General features: G+C 35.4%; 1 protein-coding gene across 1 annotated transcript in view; it reads right to left on the bottom strand.

The window, feature by feature from the left end:
• The window catches only part of DOK6 (docking protein 6), a 255,253-nt gene that overhangs the window by 28,192 nt on the left and 210,945 nt on the right, over nt 1-16,116 (bottom strand). Inside the window, exon 7 of the mRNA XM_074146578.1 lies at nt 14,459-14,576. Within this exon, the coding sequence (XP_074002679.1) occupies nt 14,459-14,576 (118 nt within the window). The remainder of the gene's footprint in view (nt 1-14,458; nt 14,577-16,116) is intronic.

Raw genomic sequence — 16,116 nt, 5'->3', positions numbered from 1 at the left:
TTTTATGAGGCCTTTGCCTTGACACAAGGTCTTGAGAAGGCCTGAGAGCTTTCTTGCAATATTTAAAGTACTCTCCGTACCAACACTATACTCCTAGCTGGTGAGAATTCAAGGCATTTGTCTACTTTCCCAGGAGTCACACCTTCAGCTTGCATGAGCAGCTATAATCATATCAATATCAATGCTGAATTCTATTTAGGGATTTATACCCTCCAGAGGCCTAAGGTAACATATACTCCCTACAATATTGAGGAAGAAGTAATCTACATCTGAAAGGCAGACCAACTCATTTAGGGCGATTTAAATGTTAGACTGGTTCAGAGCCAGGACTCAATTACATTTTGTCCAAAATGTGTGTGTCATCTCTTGCATCCCTGCTGGAGATCTAGTCTTTGAACCTGAGTTGTTTGACCTGAGTCCCACAACCGTGGCATTGAGGAGAAAAATTCAAAGTGGAGATCTGGGTCATGGTTCTTAATGCCAACGAGGCACAGATACATCATTTGATCCCACAGACTGAATCTAGATCAGGCCTCAGAACTGGAGCTTGTTGATGCTGAGTAAGTGAGAACATACAGCAGAATGTTTATGCTAGCCATATGCCTTTCAATTGGCATTATGCCAGAAACCAGAGGACAGACAATACCTGCTTTGATATCAAGTTCAAGTGATGTCTAATTTGGCATAAAGTTTGCCTTCACAAAGCTATCTATCAAAATATTTTGAGCAAATTTGAACTGTTTTAAAGAGTGTGTCAGTTCAGCATTCTGAATCACATAGCCATGGCATTTCTTATCAAGCAGTAAGTACATAAAAATTGGATTTATTGCCTTGTTAAATCACAGTCCTATTCCATGCATTAAGAGGATCATAGTAAGCAAGGCAATATTTTAATCAAGACATTGCTACCGCTTATAATAATTTATATTTCTAAGTTGAGCATCAAAATCCATGCAGGATTCTTCTCCTATTGAAAATGAGCAAGCAAACAAACCAACCACAAACATCTTTCATTAAATTAACATTTGAAGATATGAAGTTTTTCAACTTAACAATGCTCATTAATATTATTGAACATGGACTTTCTTCTTGCTCCTTCACTTTTTTCTTCGGTGTGCTGATGGTCGTAGTGAATATGAAAGACCTGAACTCCTTATCCCCTTATGGAAAACTCTTGTCGAAGGCATCTCCATTTCAGTCTAATGGTGCTATACTGCTATAACAATATTTCTTTCTTTGTGATCATCCAAATCAGAAAATCTCTCTTTTTGTCTTTGTGCATGATGAGCCAGTCCTTAGGAAAGAAGCTTCAAGCTGGCATGTGGCAGTAAGTGTGTCTATTACACTTTCCACAAACACTAGATTTAGTGCACAGCAAATGCTTGCCAGCAATACCATTTTGCACATAGCCATAATGCCAACATAAAAAAAATTAAGTCATGATTTGGCATACAAAACAAAACATAAATTCATCTGCTCAGCAAAGGAAACTTTAGGATGACAAAAATGAGTTTCAAATGAAAAATATTTTTAGCACATTATAACGGTAAATATTAAACATTGCATTTATGACAGCAGATAGTACAAGTAAAGAATACTAACATATAAAGGATACTTAACTGTGGTGAGATAAACATTTCTGATATATTATGCAGTAAGAATAGAAATATGAATCTCTCATAAACACACTTAGAAGTCTCTTTAGCAGAGCTATGTTGATCTATAACAGATTGGGATCTGGCGCTCATTTTGTTCTATCACATAACCAGGAATACTGGACCTAATTGTCACCAACTATTTGCATATCATAGACGTGATATGCATTTGAACAATAGGGAATAAATCCACTTATGATCTATGAGAAATAAAGACAATGTTACATGGAAAAGAAGTGAGAAAAGATTTTAACAGGAACATACTGTACATTGGGCAACTCATAAAAGACAACTGTCTGACACAGAAGGTCTAAGGAGATGTACAATATGCTGTACCTGGCCATATATTTATGTCTGTGAAGTCTGATATACATATGTAAAACATATGATAGACAACACGGTTTTCTGTTTAACTCCAATTTTCACTAAATGATATTTTTGATCTAACGGGTACTTCCATGAGAAAAAGCACCTAGATGTGAGTTGGATTTAAATTTGCAGCTATTTAGAACTGAATATACAATTTACAAGACATATAATGTACATATTCAGCATCTGACACATCTTGATACATTTTAGCTATACAGCTTAGAAGACATTGAAATAATATCTGTGTTACAACAATGCATCCAAAAGTAATGTATGATAATATATGAAACTCTTCATGCTGAAATGATCATTTTGTAACATGGTTTGTCTTACCATGCACATATTATCTACAATCATATATTTCATTTTGATCTGTATAATACTTTTTCACTGTGTAGGTTTAAAAACCTTGTTAACATTTTTGTAGGAGATATTTGGGGAATGATTGATATACTCATCAATGAGTTTTGCATTCAGTTTCTGTTAGTATAACTCCAGACAAAAAACACATCTGTAACTATCTGGAAGTACATTTGCGTAAGGGAAATACATATAACTATTTCCATTGCAAATAAAATGCTATGAACTAATTCTGAATAATTTTTTCCTAGGTAAAATTGTCTTGATGGGTTAATGGCTTCAGCAGCCACTTCCACTTCAGGAAACAACAAATTTCAAACAGTATCTACTAAAATTGTGCATACGCTCTGGCATCATTGTCGAAGAATAGTGCTTGGCTGCCAGATAAGAGATAATTATTGAGAAATAATTGTTGGATTTCAACGATTCTTCCCCAGACAGGTGAAACCTGCAAACGCTGTGCAAACAGTCAGACAGTGAGTCATACTTCCTCTAAGAGTAAGGTAATTTACTCCTCTGAGGTCAGCAAAAGCAAAGTTCAAAGCTAATTCTGTCTATCACTTCTGGATAAAAAATACTTTCAAGCAGCAACTCACAGAGTTTGGCTTTAGAGCTCCTACTGAGCTGTTTTCAGGGAGATAAGGGCATCATAACTCCCTACTGTTGAGGCTGAATATTGCTTTACTGACAGGGTAATGGTATGGACGCATTCTCTAGGTATTAATCTATACTGCAACAGTATGTGTGTTGGGACAATTTCACGCTATGTGATGGTACTGAGAAGGCTTTATTAAACCATTTCCACAGTTGCAATGATATTCTCAGTTTTGAGGGTTTTTCTTTTTTTGTCTAATCACATCAATGTAAAAAAAAATGAGAAAAAGATATTTCTTTCATATAGATGGCTTTTAAGAACAAAGTAAATGCGCAAATATTTTATCATATAAAATACATCTACATTGCCATGTAAAAATCCAACAGAGATCCATGACTATCGGAATAAAGATTAACTTCAGTCAAAAAGGCTCTACATAATTACATGGGCCACTGAAGAAATGCTCAAAAGTGGGGGTCCTGCTTATGCTACAGTGCTCTATGGACATGAGTTATAGAGAAAGGTTTTCATCTTGTCTAGGTCAGCGGAATATTTTTTTTCATGAACAAGGATGACTTGTAATAGCTGAGGACCAATGCCTTAACAATAAATTAACTTTTCTTTCTTGTCTAGTCATGAAGGTTTTCTTTTACATCTTGCAGTTTTGAATATTTAAATAAAAAAATGACTAAGTATCTTATATTCACAGCAATGATACTATTTTATATTTTCTGTACATTTTCCCTTTTTATAGTAGTTATGCACTAGCATAATGTCATTCATGTCTCTGGCAACATTCCTGATTTACTGCAGCATAAGCAAAAAACCAGTCACACCTTGAAGATAACAGCTTAAATTGTCCCCCTCTTTGGTAATTTATTACACAATAAACACCACTGCAAAATTTATGGCTAATTCCTACAGGTCGATACAAGGTTTGAAGGTAATAAGAGTACATAAAGAGGCATCTTGAGCCCTTCTTTATATTTCTTTAGTCCTAAGGCACCTTGGTGCTGGCCCAATCCATGAGCACAAGATGGAGTAGTTCTTTGCTTTGAAGTGCTGGCCAGCAAATCCGGAAATAGTACAAAATGGTGAAGGAGTTCAAGAAAAATCTCTTTTCTTCATTCTTACTCTAGATGAACAGAAGATCTATGGTCTAGAAAATACAAGAATTTTGCAGCCACGGGCATTGAGAAGAGACCTTCTCATTGGTATCCTAGAGAGTCAAAAGGCATTACTAGTGCATAAAACCAGTACGTATTAGGACTGAAAAATCACACAGTGATGATAATGTTCACAATTTTCTGCCCCTGGCCCTGTTCCTCTCCCCCCGGCCAGGACCCCTTCCCTGCATTTATTTGTTAAAAATGGGTTGTCTTAGTTAGTACATGGTGACAGTTAGGAGAAAAACAAGACTCTTCACAAACAGATTGACACTTAAACCAAAATGCACATACTTGATGAGAGGAAAGCGTTTCTATAAGAGGCATGAAAGGGGATGAAAAACTGCTGAGCTATTTCTCAGAATTAAATACCTGCTCTGATGAATGGGGAATAATGAGATAGTTGACAAGACTGAATGAAATACATTTCAATTTTGTAACCTAGAACAGGTTATCTTCTCCATCATAAAAAGCTTGTGACTTCAAATGTTTGATGATGATAGGACTGTCACCTCACAAACAGGAGCCCTGCAAACCTGCCGAGACATCCTGGAACAGTATAACAGCAATAATGGATAAAAACAAGTGGCCAAAGCCTGTTAACAATCAATCATTTAAATTGATGCTGTATTTATAACAATTACAATGAGAATAAGCTTTTTCAAATTAAAATTTAAGCCTCAGCACAGGCTCTGAACCATACTTTCAGCACCAATATTCCCAAAACCTGAGATGTCTACACATGAAGAGAGAAGATAGAAAGCACATTTGGGTACCTGTGTTCCTGGTTTGATGCCATCAGTCCATGACCAAGAAGCTAGGAAACCTAACAACTTCCCATTAGACACCCTAACACAGCATGCAGAAACCTTATTAAAAAGCAAGACTTGTTCCTATTTTAGTAAAAAAGTAGGCAAGGGTATGGACACAGAGGTGCTACTCTGGCACGTCCATAGTAGGTATTTAGGAAGAAAACATTCTGTTACTGTTATCTATTTATACAGATGTGTGGAAAAGTAGCAAAATGACATAAAAATGAAAACTTGCTTCATGCAGTTTTCACTAACTTCCACGAAAAAGCACCATACTCAGTAATGACAATTTTAGAGAAGTACAGTATGGAAAAGAATAAAACTGAGGGATTTAATTGTTTAATTAGTGAAACTCAAGAAAATCAAGCAATGTTGTAAGCCAGCAGAAGAGTATTTTTCTTGGAAGCTGAAACCAAACAACTAATCAAAATCCTCTTTTAATTATATTTCAGAAAGATAAAAACAGTGGTATAGATATAACTAACTGTCCATGTGTCTTATGTAGGTTAAACGCACACCTGTGCATAATTAGCTAATTCTCAGCTAAGTATTCCATTAACAAAGTAGATGCTTTACTTTGAGTGCATGATAACAGTGACTATAAGTTGCACCTAGTTCAGCTCATATTAAGCAGCTTTGGGAACACTGTGGTGGCTACAGAGGGTTCAACAGAGTTTGGTGGGGAAAAAAGTGGGTTCATTACTGGCAGTGGCAGCCCCCACCAAAGATTATTCCCAGGGACAGAGGAGGGATGCACAAGACCCTGCTTTCTACCCTGAGTAAGGATGAAAGTCCAAGGTGGACAGGAGGCAGAGAGAAGATGCATCCTTAGTTTCTCAGTCCACAGACCCTGGGCAGAACAGCCCCACCAGCACAAGGAGACAAGCCGTGCCTCCCTCAGCCGGCAGGCTGCTGGATTTCCTCTGCTTCCTTGAGCTGGGCTGAGGTGTGGCATTACTGTACAGAGGAGGAGACAGGATGCTGCTGGGAACACAACCACACATGCCCCATTGTGCCACATGCACTACCAGGTCAGAGAAAATAACTACGGCACAGTGCCGCTGCGTGTAAACTTGGCCTAACAGCAATAACATAAATATTTAAGTCATTAAAAGGAATAGTAAGGATCTTTTCATTCGAGCTTCACTCTCCAATTAAGGTGTTTGCTACTGAACAGCGAAAACCCTCATTCCACTTAGGACCTCACCTCTACCATCTGCATTCAGGATAGATATGGCTTTATGATACGCTGCTCTGCTACTCTACACTGAATCCTCGTGTGGATGTTTTTTGTTAGACGTAGGAAGGAGAGAGTCTTTCATTTTTATAATGTAAATTCCAGACCCTGTAGTTATACACTACTGAGCTGCTAACCCCACCCTTCCTCTGGTTTCTACCAAGTCCTTTCTCTCTTATCTCTTTCCCAGTCTGGTATTGCATTTTGCTTTCTTCCATATAGCTTTAAAACAGAATATCTCATTTTTTCTTAAACTCAGGGTAATAAGCCTTTGATTAAAATCCTTTCCCAAAAGGCATCTTCAAAGAATTTTGAAGGATAAATAAGTATCCAGCAACTAAACGGCAAACTTCGAGTATTCAAACAGGGAGCTGGCAGACTTCAGTTTTGGAAAAGAGGAAAAACTTTCACTTTGGTGAAATCTTGCAAACTGTGCACTGGGAGGAAATTCTCATTGTTATTCACAGTTCTTACTTCTGTGAAATTTATCTTAGTTTCTTACAATGTATCATTTTGATCAAATAAAAAGTTGGCAGGATATAAGAATTCACCAAGATGAAAGGCTTTTTTGAACAAATAGAGAATGAAAGATGTTCTAAGATTTTTTGAACATTTTTTTTCTCTCTACTGAATAATACTATGATTTTTTAATCAGTCCTGCACAGCTGAAATTCACTATGGATTTATAAAGAATATATTCTTATGGCTTGATTAAATTGAACATACTGAGTAGGGTGTCCATCGTGCCTAAATTGGCCCTACCGTGAAAATAAATAGGTCTCTAGTAACAACAGACTATATGTCATGTGCCAAAAATGTCACCGTAATATTTTTGCATGTTAGTAAAGTGAGATACACCTAAAAGACAATCTTACAGAAACATAGAATTAATGTATTTGAGATCTTAGGATATTCTTTCTATAACAAATATATTTTAAACTTCATAATAACCAAACAACAGGCAGTTAGGTCAATGTTACGTCACTTCTGACAAGCACTTAAATATATATTTATATATATATTTGTATGATCCCATTTTATGTCATAAACATTAGAATGTGAAGGGGGGCATTGGATTGGATCTTTTTTCCACTTAAGTAGAACACAGTCAATTGCACTTGAAATAGTTGATCTTGGGTTCTTTCCTCATTAGTGCTGGCAAAGCTGGTATTATTAATGTCCCCCACTCTTCCCATTACACAGCTTATTTTCAAAACTTACATTGTTTCTAGATTATAAAAGAATTTGTTTCTAGATTATAAAAGAATAGATTATAAAAGAATTATTATAGAAGTATCAATTTCAATAATTCTTATTTTATTTAAAAGTATTTATTGAAAGAAAACGAAGTAGAAACAGTTCCTGCAAATAGATACTAAAGAAAATCCATCTTTTTGCCCAGGTACTTTTTTCACACATATGCGGGCTTTTCCCTGCCCAAAATTGTTTTAAAGGAGGTTTAACGCATCCATGATTTTGAGTAATAATTTGACTAGAAAATCTGGTTTGTCAGCAGAGAAATATTTCAATTGGTTTGAAATTACAAAAATGAGCCAACAATCTTCTCGATTTTAACTGTGATAACATACTTAACACAAAATAAGCTAGTCATAGCTAGAGTAGTCCAGCTTTATTGGTGAAACGATTTAATAGAAAAAAGCAGTTTTCACAAAATTGGCCCTTGACAAGTATTTCAATTTTCTCTTTGATATAACATAGCAAACCTTTCTTGTTCAGACAATCCAATACCAGCCAACAGTTGTCATCCGTGGAGCTCATTATGCCTATTCGCCCACTACACATATTCTTTCACTGAACTACAGCTCTCATGATACAATGCAGGTCGCTGAATTTTACGATACAACAGAGATATCAAATGACTGTAGCATAACTGTAATTAGTCTTAAACTAACTCAGAGTAAAGATTCCTGGTTTCAGGTAAGTTAAGCTAGGGACAAAGCTTGATTTGCTTCTCACGCTAAAGGTGAGGAAGAAGCTAGTGCCATCGCATATTCATGAAGTCATTAAGCTAAGATATAAAAATAGATTTATAACTAATAATTTGTTTAGTTTGCACTGAAGAACTTACATTTGTTGGTTTTTGGAAAGGAGAGGAGGCAATCAGCCAGTATTTAACTGCTCTTCTTACACTGGGCTTTCAGTTGTAACTTGAGACTACAGTGACTTCTACACTTTCTGGTCTAGCACAGAATAACCTCATTGACAAGTGATCTCACTGGAGGACTATCTTCTGAGAGAAAGGGCATCACAATATAGCTCTTAAATGAAATCAGAACTTCTGAATTTGACAACAGAATATTCTTTATTAATCTTATTTGGCTTTTCCCCCCTATTTTTCATGGCTTATAACTGTAAGAACCTCTTACCTCAGCAACCATTTATCAGAATGAAAGGGAATATGTCAAGATACTCTTTAGAGATTGTCAGTAATGCTCTCAATTAGCTATAACAATCACTGTTGAACAAAATAAGGTTCTTCTCTACTAGTTTCTAAGACACTTCCCATTTCCAATATGCCATTTTAAAATCAGTCCAGTGATGCGCTATTTTGTACAGAATTTCAAAGCTCAAAATAAAAGGATCAAATCTACTGCATAAGACTTGAGAAGCCACATAATACAGTCATTTTAATAATGTAGCTTTTACGTAGTTTCTTCTCAGTAAGTATCCTGTTTCAGGTGTCCTTTATTCATACTTCAAATTTTATAGGCTTCATTTACTAATGTGAGAGTCCTGATGAGATTCAGCAAAGGAAATGGGAAGATGGCAGGCTATAAAACATTTCAGCTTTAGCTGCTGGTAGACACTAAGTGAAACATTACTGAGTGATCAGCTTTATATAACAGATATATTCTAACATTTTATGTCATTCACATTATTCTGGCATCAAGATTAGATAGGGAAATGGATTCTGTACTCTATTGCTGGGCATATGAACAAACAATGGAAATGCCAAAATGATGAATGTCCTCCAATTCATTTTGCATACTTTAATTTGCAGAAAACTGCAGAAGCCCACATAGGAAATTCCTGCAGGATTAGCCTAAGGAGAGTTGAAAAGGATGATTCAAACCCTTCTAAATACTTAGCAACTCGAATACTCTCTGATTACTTTTAATGACATATCAGAGCTTTTACTTTGAAAAGGCTGGAAACGTAGCTGAGAGAAATCATTTGTGTGTGACCTTGTCTCCCTTTTACATACAAAACCTTTTAGCTGAATGGGTTAATACTACATGTTATTCTACTTAAAATATATCCAAAACCAAAAGAAGGGTGAGCTCTCACCGAACAAGGCCAAGAGACATGGGGCAATGCAGACTTGCTTACTGAGGCCAAAGAGGAGCCAGAGATTCCTGGCTGAACATTAGGAAAGGAATTTAGGAAATCCTTAGGAAATTAGGAAATCCTTAGGAAAGGATTAGGAATTTAGACTCAACATTAGGAAATAATTTTTCACAGAAAGAGTGGTCAGGCATTGGAATAGGCTGCCCAGGGAGGTGGTTGAGTCACCATCCCTGGATGTGTTTAAGAGCTGTTTAGATGTGGTGTTGGGGGATATGGTATAGGGGACAACTTTGTAGAGTAGGGTAGATGGTTGGACTCGATGATCCCAAGGGTCTCTTCCAACCTAGACGATTCTATGACTCTATTCTATGATTCTATTTTATGATTCTATGATTCCCTCTGCTTTGATTTGCAAAAGCAGATTTATTTTTCTTGCATCTTTAGTGTGCAATACAAAAGACAATTGTATCAATGGCAAAATTCCTACAAACTTCATTGAGGCCAGTTTTTACTTCTGTGTGTTTCTGATTTTGACATGCACTTACAAATGATGCTTCCAACTTGAGTCTCTCCTTATTGAAGACTATAGTTTTATTTCTCAAAGTTCCTCACTAAATTTAAAAACATGAGACTCTAGCTCTTTGCAGGCATCTTTCAGTGGAATTTAATTACTTTGCTATGGGTTTACAACAAAATGTGGTGAGCATTTGTGAAAGAGAAAATTTGCATTTGTGATAAGGAAATTGTGATTAGCAATTTACTGTGGACAAAACATTACTGTTCTCTTTAAGAGGAAAACATATAAGATGTTGCTGGTGTAATTCTTATACAAATATACATTCCTTCATATGAGTACTCTCATAGAAATTAATAGGATTGCTTATGTGCATAGATGTTCACCACGTTGAGTATGAATCGCAAAACCGAAGTCCAAATAAGGAATACAAACCAGACTCAAACACAACAGGGGTGATTGAAAGTGATTCTTAATTTTGAATTTCTTGGAGGAAGGCCAGACTCTAAACAGATTTTCTAAATAATGATTTCCTCAGGGATTTCAATAACTGCAATACAAAAAGGTAATGCAGGTTCCCATATAAAAATTTTACCTGGCCTTATTTGTTTAATAATATCCAAACTGACTGTGTTTAAAATTTGTACTGTCTAAATTCTCTACAGCAAGAACTACAACAGTACCTTTCAGCTAGCTGAAAACTCAATCTGCAATCATTTTTTCTTCCTAAACAAATTTAAAACCCCAAATGCAAAATTTTAAAATATATAATGGATTAACAGTATTTATTATCTTTTGATGCATAAAAAGATATGTGCTTTGTTTCTCAATTTTTAATCTCTTGTGAAACAGTGCTAAATCATAGGCCAGGTAATAACAATAAACAATGAGTTATGAGGATACATCCAGGGGTTTTTCTTTATGCTTACAAGGCTTTCGTGTTCTCCTTAACTATGACCTCAGTTCAGAAGGCTGCTCTTGGCTTGTAGTTTTTGTATTTTTGTAAATCTTTATATATAGGAGAGCATAACATATCAATGAAAGTTTATCTTCAGATGGGTTCTAATCCTTCATAAAGCTGTTTATTATACATGAAAATGTACAATTCATGTAAGACATATATGCACAAAAAATAATGTGTAAGTAATTATTTTTTCTTTTTTTCTCTGTTACTTGAACTATTTTATGATAAAAAAATGTAAGGACACTATTTCATTTCTGAATTGTAATTAAAGGCAAGATCTGGATTATTAATATGCACTCTTTAGAAAGAAGTATTGTGATTTGTAAAGCCGTGGGTATCAAATGGGATTTTAAGTGAAATCATTCCAACACAGAAGATTAGACTGAAATTTAACCTGATGGCTGTAAAAATTTTGTGCTGCTTCCTGGCATGGCAGCAATTCCCCTTTTCTTTTTATTGTGCAGTGGTGGGGCTTGCCACATGCCCGATGTCACATCAGAGAGGAGAGGCAAAGCACAGAGCTGAAAGGGCACCACTGTGTCAGCTAATGGGGCCCCATGCCACAACCTCTACAGCGGCTGCAGATCACGCATGAACTCTGTCAGACCTGCAGCACTATACTGTAAAATTGGAACTGAATACTGGTAGTGATGTGCTGCCACTAGTAAGAGCCAACCACCAAGTTGTTCCTATTGACAAGATTAATTAGACTACTAAATTACTACTTTTATCTTAGCAGTGCAATCAAGAACTGAAAGAGTGCAGAGAAGACACAAATGGAAGAAAAGCTGTGTAAAGAGAGAAACCAGCCCACCTCATTTTGGTGTATTTTGTGCAACCTGTGTTCCTTTAGCAGTATTATTCTGTGCTTTAATCTTTTCAGGTCTTTACATGTAAGTGTTTTCATGGGCAGATGGAGGATGATAAACCCAGTGCCCATTTATTGAATTGCCTTTTCTCATCTGAAATGTAGTCTTTAAAAAAAACAAAAACAAACAAACACAAAACCCCCTACCTTGTACTCTACAGCATACTCATTATCAGATCAACTCACACTACTAATTAAGTTAAATTCGACTGCTAAATAACTCCCAAAGAGCCAATTTATCTAAGGTAATATGAGCACATATTCATTTCTCCCTATATATCACCAGCTGTTATTAATTAAATTCTAGTTACTTCAGACTGCAAGTTTGAAATAATTGCCACTATGGAAACACTTTTACACTGTACTTAACAGTGAGTTACGTTGTTACTTTTCTGGTATTGATAGTAATCTGAACACCGGCAGACACCACACTAGTTATTTCATTTTAGAGTTTGTTATATGTTTTTTTTATTCAAAAGAATGTGTAGAATTTAAAATTTGTTTCTTGAATGTAAAAAGCTTTGCCATAAATACACCTGAAGTGCAGAACTGAGTCTGATGGATTATTCTCTAAAGAAAATGTCTCCTCTCTGAAGGTGTAATACACCTTTCCAAGTTCAGAGGAGATCACAGCAGCAGCAAGTGATTTTTCCCTCTGCAACAGCTCCTCTCAGCTGGCTGCTGTACTAAGGTGAGGGCTGAAGTGATGTTCGCAATCTGCTTCCTTGCTACCCACCTTCCACCCACATCTATGAAGCATCTGTGGGCTGATGCTTTGACAATCAGTAGGTTTCTGCTGTGCAAAGACTATCAGTATGAACAGGTACTAGGAGGAAAAGGTGTATTTTGTGCTCCTTTCAACTTCTGTACAAGTACATTGCATTTAATTAGTCATTGCAGCAGAAGGTTCAAAGAAACCTTCATTACAGATGATGAATAATCTTGCATGTAAAAGTTTTGCAAGCAGAAGGAGACAAAATTTTCCGCTGGATGCATTTCTTAGCCCACTGTTAAAACTGAACTAGTGTTTCCTGAAATCAGGTACATTTTCTCAAGTTTCAGTCATCATAATACATGTAAGAGAAATGACAATCTTACGGTCTGAAATATTCATTAGCCCCATGTTTCAGTGGAAGTGTGAATAAAATCTGAATACTTCTGAAAGTAAAATTCTTGCATTTTTAATAATACACTTCCAATATGTTTCCTCCTGCAAAGCCAATTAGTATAGATATTAAACTTTTAATTGATATATCAAGTTTTGATTTCCCTTATTGCAACGGCCATTTGTAAAAAACAAAAGATTGCAGAGAAGGAAAGATGTTCTATACATTTATCTCACTTCATGCATATCGTAACACCTTTACTATCTTTTTGCCAAAGGAAAGACATATCAAGAACATAAGAAGAGGTACTCCAACATCTCTACAAATAAACTTTTTTTTTTTTTGCATTCTTATTGTGTTCATGAAAAACTATCAGTGATATGGTGAATATTTTTAAGGTGATCTACAAGCACAACTTTTTTAACAAACAACTTGTGGAAGGTTATTTTCTTTTTTCCATTACTGTTATTTAACTTTAAGATTATAACCGTGATTAGAAATTCACTTTGTCTTTGTTGGATGGGGGATGATGGGAAACAAATGCTGTACCCTTTAATGAGTCACGCACTGAATTCACAGCTCAGCTGCTGATTTTAATTTATGTGATAATTTACAGAATAAAACACTTCATGTCTTTCATCTATATAATGCGTTTCACTTATTTTCATGAAAACAGGTAATATGTTTTCTTGCATTGAGTACTCGTTTGTGAGCAGTTTCTAATCTCCTATCTAAATGTAAATTGCTTATGCAAACAGATTATTAAGAGATAAGTGAAACAAAATCCTTAAGCCCTCTCCAAGTAATACAAAGAAATATGTTTATGATAGGTTGTTATTTTTTAAAAGTGAAAACAATACTATTAACTAAGGTCTACATTTTAAATATAACAATAATTTCAGTTTCCTGAAAGATACAAATCAATTTCATCATCATCATCAAATTATGTTAATTATAGTGTTTAAAGTCATAAGCAAATAGCTTAGAATCTAAACATATGAAAGAGAATTGGAGACAAACCACAATGATATGTACATACACAAGTCCTGTTAGTCCAATCAACTGTCTATATGTATGATTTGCCAAGTAAATTCACCAAGAATAGCTCTTATTCCTATAATTATTTTGTTTTAATCTTGCAACTCATACAGCCACTTTATGTAGATTTAATTGGGTACCCTGAGGTTGCCCAAATACATACACAGTCTTATTGGAAGAAAATACTAAAACAACCTCACATTAATTAGCTACTGAGAAGCTACATTGAGCCAAATTGTCTATCCAGCTTTATGTGGTGATTTTGGGAATAATTTTCACCATTAGTTTACAAAATGACTAAAAAAACCCTGTTTTATGTAAATTTGGGAATCCTGTTGAGGTTCCTGACAATTGATAAAGTGAAATGGAGAGAAAACAGCCAGTGCAAATAAAAAGCAATTTGCATGAATTCTGATCAAATGGAAAGAAGCTAATGGACATGACATTTACTTATAAGGAACTTGCCTTGTAAACTGTAGATTTCTCCAACGCTGTTCTGCCGGGTGATATGATGCCAATATGCACTACGAGGAAGTGAGATCGACTTGGATAATGTCATTGGTTCAGACAGACTGGTCTGGAGCTAAAAACCAAAGCAAACATAAATGGAAGATCACACATAACCATACTTGATAAATAATCTCAAAACTGTAAATTGAACCAATGTTGTTATGAAGATAGTATTTTCTGAATTACCACAGATTTTATACTATCATTGAAACTGTGTTATAAACATCAGCACTGTGAATGCGCTGGAAAAATCTGCAAAAGTATATTTGGGTATAAAGGTTCATTAGCACAGGCTAATATTAGGACACAGGAATATGTCCTTGTTTATCTACTGCTATTTTTATTGCTACCAGGACTTTGTTATTTTTTATTTTAAAATAATGAAGAATTAACATATACCTGAAATCTTAAAACCCTCTACTACCACATTTCTTTTTGGTCATTTAACCTGCATATTGGATTGAATATTGGATTGAATCAGCAGAGAATTAGTAATGAAGAGCCATTAATCCCCTAATACTCCATTCAAGTGGAGGCATCTCATCACCAGCAGCAGGTTACAGCCTCAAGCAAAAATTTTCCCAGTCTGGAGGACTTCATGTAACTGAAACTGTCAATTATATGATAAGTGTCCATATGTACAAAAGCTACAGCACAGAAACCTGACAGGAGGAATGTAAACTTTAATAAAGAGAGCTCGGTCTCCAATGCATGATGTGAATGAAAGACAAGACTAGGCTACAGAAAAAAAAGAATGATGAAGGACTGCACATCCTGACAATTTCTTTGGATATACCTGTATAACCTATGCTTTGTCTGTCTGGAAGAAAAGAGAATGTATCTGCAAAATTTTTGTACTTCTGGCTTTACAGAATATAAAACGTGATCAATAATTTGCAGGATCTACAATATCCGCAATCTACAATTGTGGGAATAACAAATCAAGGTGATGCTGTGGGGCATGTAATTTCTTCAGGCGATGTCTGGAAGGATTAACACTGAAGGATCAACTATGTCTGCAGATTTAGAGTAGAAAACACCTTAATTTCGGAAGCAGCACCAGGATGGTAAGTGTGATACTCTGAAAGGGTGTGCATAGAAACCCCCATTTTCAGAGAGTCCAGCTACAGAGCAGAAGGTATTCAAAGTTTGGATAATTTACTGTAGGCTAATGATTAACTCCTAGGGATTTCTCATTCAGAATCATAATGCCAAATAAATAAATAAATAAATTATCTGTACAAACTCATGCTATTCTGTAATAAAAAAGACAGTATAGACTTTTATAGACTTTTATGCCACTTTTATAGACAGTATCCACACAGAGATCCACAATTATTTCATTTTTGTGTATTAACACACACTGATGTGTTGCAGATATTTTGCATCAGATCAATCTACTGTAATTACTTCTGTTGTTTTCTTAAGAATTGTCATCTAAATTACTCCCTGTCTACAGCTAATGTCTTTTCTGCTCATTTATAGCCAAATATTACATTTCATTTGTCAGTAGTGCAGATCATCACTGGAAACTATTTGGTACAAAGTAAAGAACTTTCAGAAACATTTCCTCCATTAAAAAAAGTTCAAAAGCCTTATCATAGCAATTTTAT

The sequence above is a fragment of the Numenius arquata genome, chromosome 4 (genome assembly GCF_964106895.1).
Source record: "Numenius arquata chromosome 4, bNumArq3.hap1.1, whole genome shotgun sequence".
In the NCBI taxonomy this organism is placed as follows: Eukaryota; Metazoa; Chordata; class Aves; order Charadriiformes; family Scolopacidae; genus Numenius; species Numenius arquata.
This window is presented reverse-complemented; position numbering and strand designations above follow the sequence as displayed.